This window comes from Octopus bimaculoides, chromosome 26 (assembly GCF_001194135.2).
Source record: "Octopus bimaculoides isolate UCB-OBI-ISO-001 chromosome 26, ASM119413v2, whole genome shotgun sequence".
Lineage (NCBI taxonomy): Eukaryota > Metazoa > Mollusca > Cephalopoda > Octopoda > Octopodidae > Octopus > Octopus bimaculoides.
This window is the reverse complement of record NC_069006.1, coordinates 26,162,754-26,166,435: the sequence shown is the minus strand read 5'-3', so window position 1 is coordinate 26,166,435 and position 3,682 is coordinate 26,162,754. Positions and strand designations below refer to the sequence as shown.

General features: G+C 38.7%; 1 protein-coding gene across 1 annotated transcript in view; it reads right to left on the bottom strand.

Moving 5' to 3' along the window:
- Positions 1 to 3,682, bottom strand: part of LOC106883520 (uncharacterized) — a 342,800-nt gene that overhangs the window by 3,290 nt on the left and 335,828 nt on the right. Inside the window, exons 23-24 of the mRNA XM_052976941.1 lie at positions 1,545 to 1,662; positions 862 to 964 (exon numbers count right to left, since the gene is read on the bottom strand). Coding sequence (XP_052832901.1) covers positions 862 to 964; positions 1,545 to 1,662 — 221 coding nt within the window. The remainder of the gene's footprint in view (positions 1 to 861; positions 965 to 1,544; positions 1,663 to 3,682) is intronic.

The following is a 3,682-nucleotide window of genomic DNA, read 5'->3' as shown; positions in this document are numbered from 1 at the left end:
ATATATATATATATGTCTTTATATATATATATATACATATATATACATACAGACACATACATACATAAACATGCACATATACATACATACGTGGCAGGGAAAGTGTGGAAGATGATCCAAGACCAGGGAGACCTCCAACTGCAATCACCAAGGACAACCTTGACCTTGCTCTTGGTATGATAATTCAAGATCGCCGAATATCATGTCGTCGGATAGCCGAGAGACTGGGCATCTAAACTGACTCTCTCCCTAATTAGTTGGGCTATGACCCTCTCAGTGGTCCAATAACTTGATACCTCTGTAATTGTTCGTGTCTAAAGCGTCACTTTTAGACTGCTACATCAGTCACTGGAACATTGTTGCAAGGGAGACTAATCAACATCTCACAATGCCATAAGCTTCACTGAAGGCATATTTATACACACAAGGGGGTGCTGAAAAGCCCCTAGCTTTAAGGGTATTGCACAAGGCCTGGTTGGAGGCCCAACTTTCCAAGTTTTTTTTAGGGCTTAGAAAAATTGAAGGACCATTGCAATAAGTGAGATGGGAATATGTTGAATAAAATCATAATTAACTGATCCTCTTGTATATTCTTTAACCCAAAACCAGGAACTTTTCAGCAACCCTTTATATGAGGGGCTGCTGATAATTTCCTGGCTTTAAGGGTATTCTGAAAGGTCTGGTTAGAGGTCCAACCTTTCGAGTTCTTTTACAGGGCCTAGAAAAACTGAAGGACCTCTGCATTAAGTGTGTGAATGTGAGGGGAGGGGAATGTGTGGGATAAAATCATAATGTCAATGTGATAAAGAAATGTTTTAAGTTTCCTCACGTAAAATGAATAAAAGGAAGGAAATATTATACCTTCTGACTCTGGAATTGACACACTGGCTCCATCTTCACTGAAACTGTTTGACAAGGAATTCTTCATAGTAGTGTAGGGGGTGCCAACAGAAGACATACTTTCCTGCAAAGAAAAAGTATTTAGCTCTTTAACATTATTCAAAAACAAATCATGGACTTCCTTCATTGTTTGACCCTTTAGCATTTAAACTGACCGTGTCCAGCCCAAATATTCTACCTACTTTACGTTCAACTATGTCATTCTAAAAGTAAACTACCACATCAATTTAAGTCTTGAAGCTATGAGATAATCCAGGATTAATAGAAAACAATGTGAATAGATAAGCATTACATTTGACAGAGTAATCAGAATGCGAAATGGTTAATAAAACTTTATTGGTTTCATAAGATAAAATACCAGACTAAGAATGGTATTAAGCATTGGTAAAGGCATCCAGCCATAGAAATTGTACGAAAGCAGGCATTGGAGCATGGTGCAGGCCTCTGGCTTGTCAACTCCTGTCAAACCGTCCAACCCATGGAAAGTGGACGTTAAATGGTGACGATTATAGTGAAAGTGAATTTTTAGTTGATGAAATATTTTCTGTTTAAAGGCTGTGTAATGTTGGAGTAAATGACCAGTACTGTCCAAAGATGGAGCCACAGCATGGCTGAAGGAGGGTGTGGAGAGAGAATATACTAACCAGGCCTGTGTCGCTGTCTTCGTGGTCTTGGCTGGTCTGTTGTACTGTGTATTCTTCCATACTGTTAAAACTACTTTCAGAGTTTGAGGGGGACAATTGTGAGCTGTTGTGCCGTAACCTGCAATGAAAAGAAACGAGGAGTGTGAAAGGGGTTTTATATAAATCAACAAGCAAGATGGACATGAAGCTGTTCAATGGGGCTTTCAGAAAACTAGGAATTCCAAACCATCAAACAACAATATCATGCAAGAAAAGAAAGAAGAAAATGACAATGATGATGATGATGATGAAGTCAGTGATTATGTTATTCCCAGAGGCTAATTACTGGGTCATTGTGTTTCAGATGGTGAGAGTGATAAGGAAGTGCCTGTATCTTGGGGCAGAGCAATCACTGCAAAAGATATCATTTGAAATGTATAATTGTTTTCAAAGATTACACCCTTCATTGATTTAGAACAGTGAAAGATATACATACATTTGTGTGTGTATGTACATAAAATCCTTATTGTCATTGAGATGTTTTCCCATGCTGTCAGGGTTTCGATGGGTCTCACAACAACAGAAAAAAATCAAACTCCTCTGTTGTGTTTTAAGTAGAGGTTTCGCAGCTGGCTGTGCTTTTCATCATCAATCAGTTAACAGCTCGGGCAAGGGTGCATCTTAGTGTGCCACCAAGCTACTAAAGAGGGTGTCTGTGTGGAACAACCAGGGTCTTTTTATTCAGTGTTTGAGGTTATCCCACCAAACTACTACCTGCCCCAGACATCAAACTAGTCAGAGAATTCCAATAGCAATTCTGTATGAGAGCCACACATTCACCATTCAACTAATTATGTTGTCTAGCATTAGGTCAGCCCTGACAACAGGACCTTTAAGGGGTTAGATTCAGCTAGTTTATTGGCTCAGGTTCAGCAGAGGTGCCTGTGACTCCCTGCTAAGCTCCCTTACAACTCCTGTAAGTAACTCCCTGGGCCCCCAAAGCTGTCTTGTTCCATTGAGTTATATTTCTCTGAGAGGACTTGTGTCCATCCAGTCTTTCAGATAACTGTGCATGATTTGAAGTAAACATGACTGTTATTTCAATCAGGTCAAACAAACATAAAAAGGGTTTGTCCATTGACATTATGTGAAAGATATCATTAACAAACATCTAAGCATTGCAGCTTCAGCCATGCCAGAAACAACAGAAACCCTTATCTTCAAAACAAAATGCACCAAGACAGAGAATGGATATCCAAGAAGCTCAAAATTCCATTTACAAAATGCAGTTTTTGGGCCACTCACTCAGAGAAAGGATTGAAAAAGCTCAAAATGTTTAGAATGTACTGGAAAAGAAGATGAGATTCGAGTTGGCTTCAAAGAAGAGAAACTAGTTTTGTGATAAATGAATGAACAGAGAGAAATAATTCGATGGAACAGTTTTTAACAAGTTGTGAAATTGATTGAGGTTCCAGAAAAAAAAAAAATAATAATAATAATAATAATCCTTTCTACAATAGGTACAAGGCTTAAAATTTATGGGGAGGGGATTAGTTGACTACATTGACCCCAGTGTTTCACTGATACTTCAAGCATTTTGCCCAGCATGTTAACAGTTCTGCCAGCTTATAATGATGATGATGATGATGTTGATGATAAAGGATATAATTTTAATGGTGGAATTAATAAAATAGAAAAAAAAAACACAGAACATGAAAATGTATAAAAAAGAAACAAGTTTTAAAGATAAGATGTCATTAAAGAGAGTTGCTTGCTATTCATTTCGATATGTTCAAACGCACACACACACACACCCACACACTGTGTCATGTCTAAATTTTCTTCTGGTCACCCTGTATGTTGTATGTGTGAGGGAAAGAGAGAGAGTGTGTGTGTGTGTGAGGTTTCTAAAGCCACAGTGAAGGTAACCTACCTAACAGTCAAAGCTAGAGAGAAGCCTGGAGACCAATCATCCGAGGAAATGGCAAGGAAATCTTCCTTCAAACCACACCAGACAGTCTTAGGAAAGGCCTGTGTTGTATAAGTTGGTACCAGACAGTCTTAGGAAAGGCCTGTGTTGTATAAGTTGGTACCAGACAGTCTTAGGAAAGGCCTGTGTTGTATAAGTTGGTACCAGACAGTCTTAGGAAAGGCCTGTG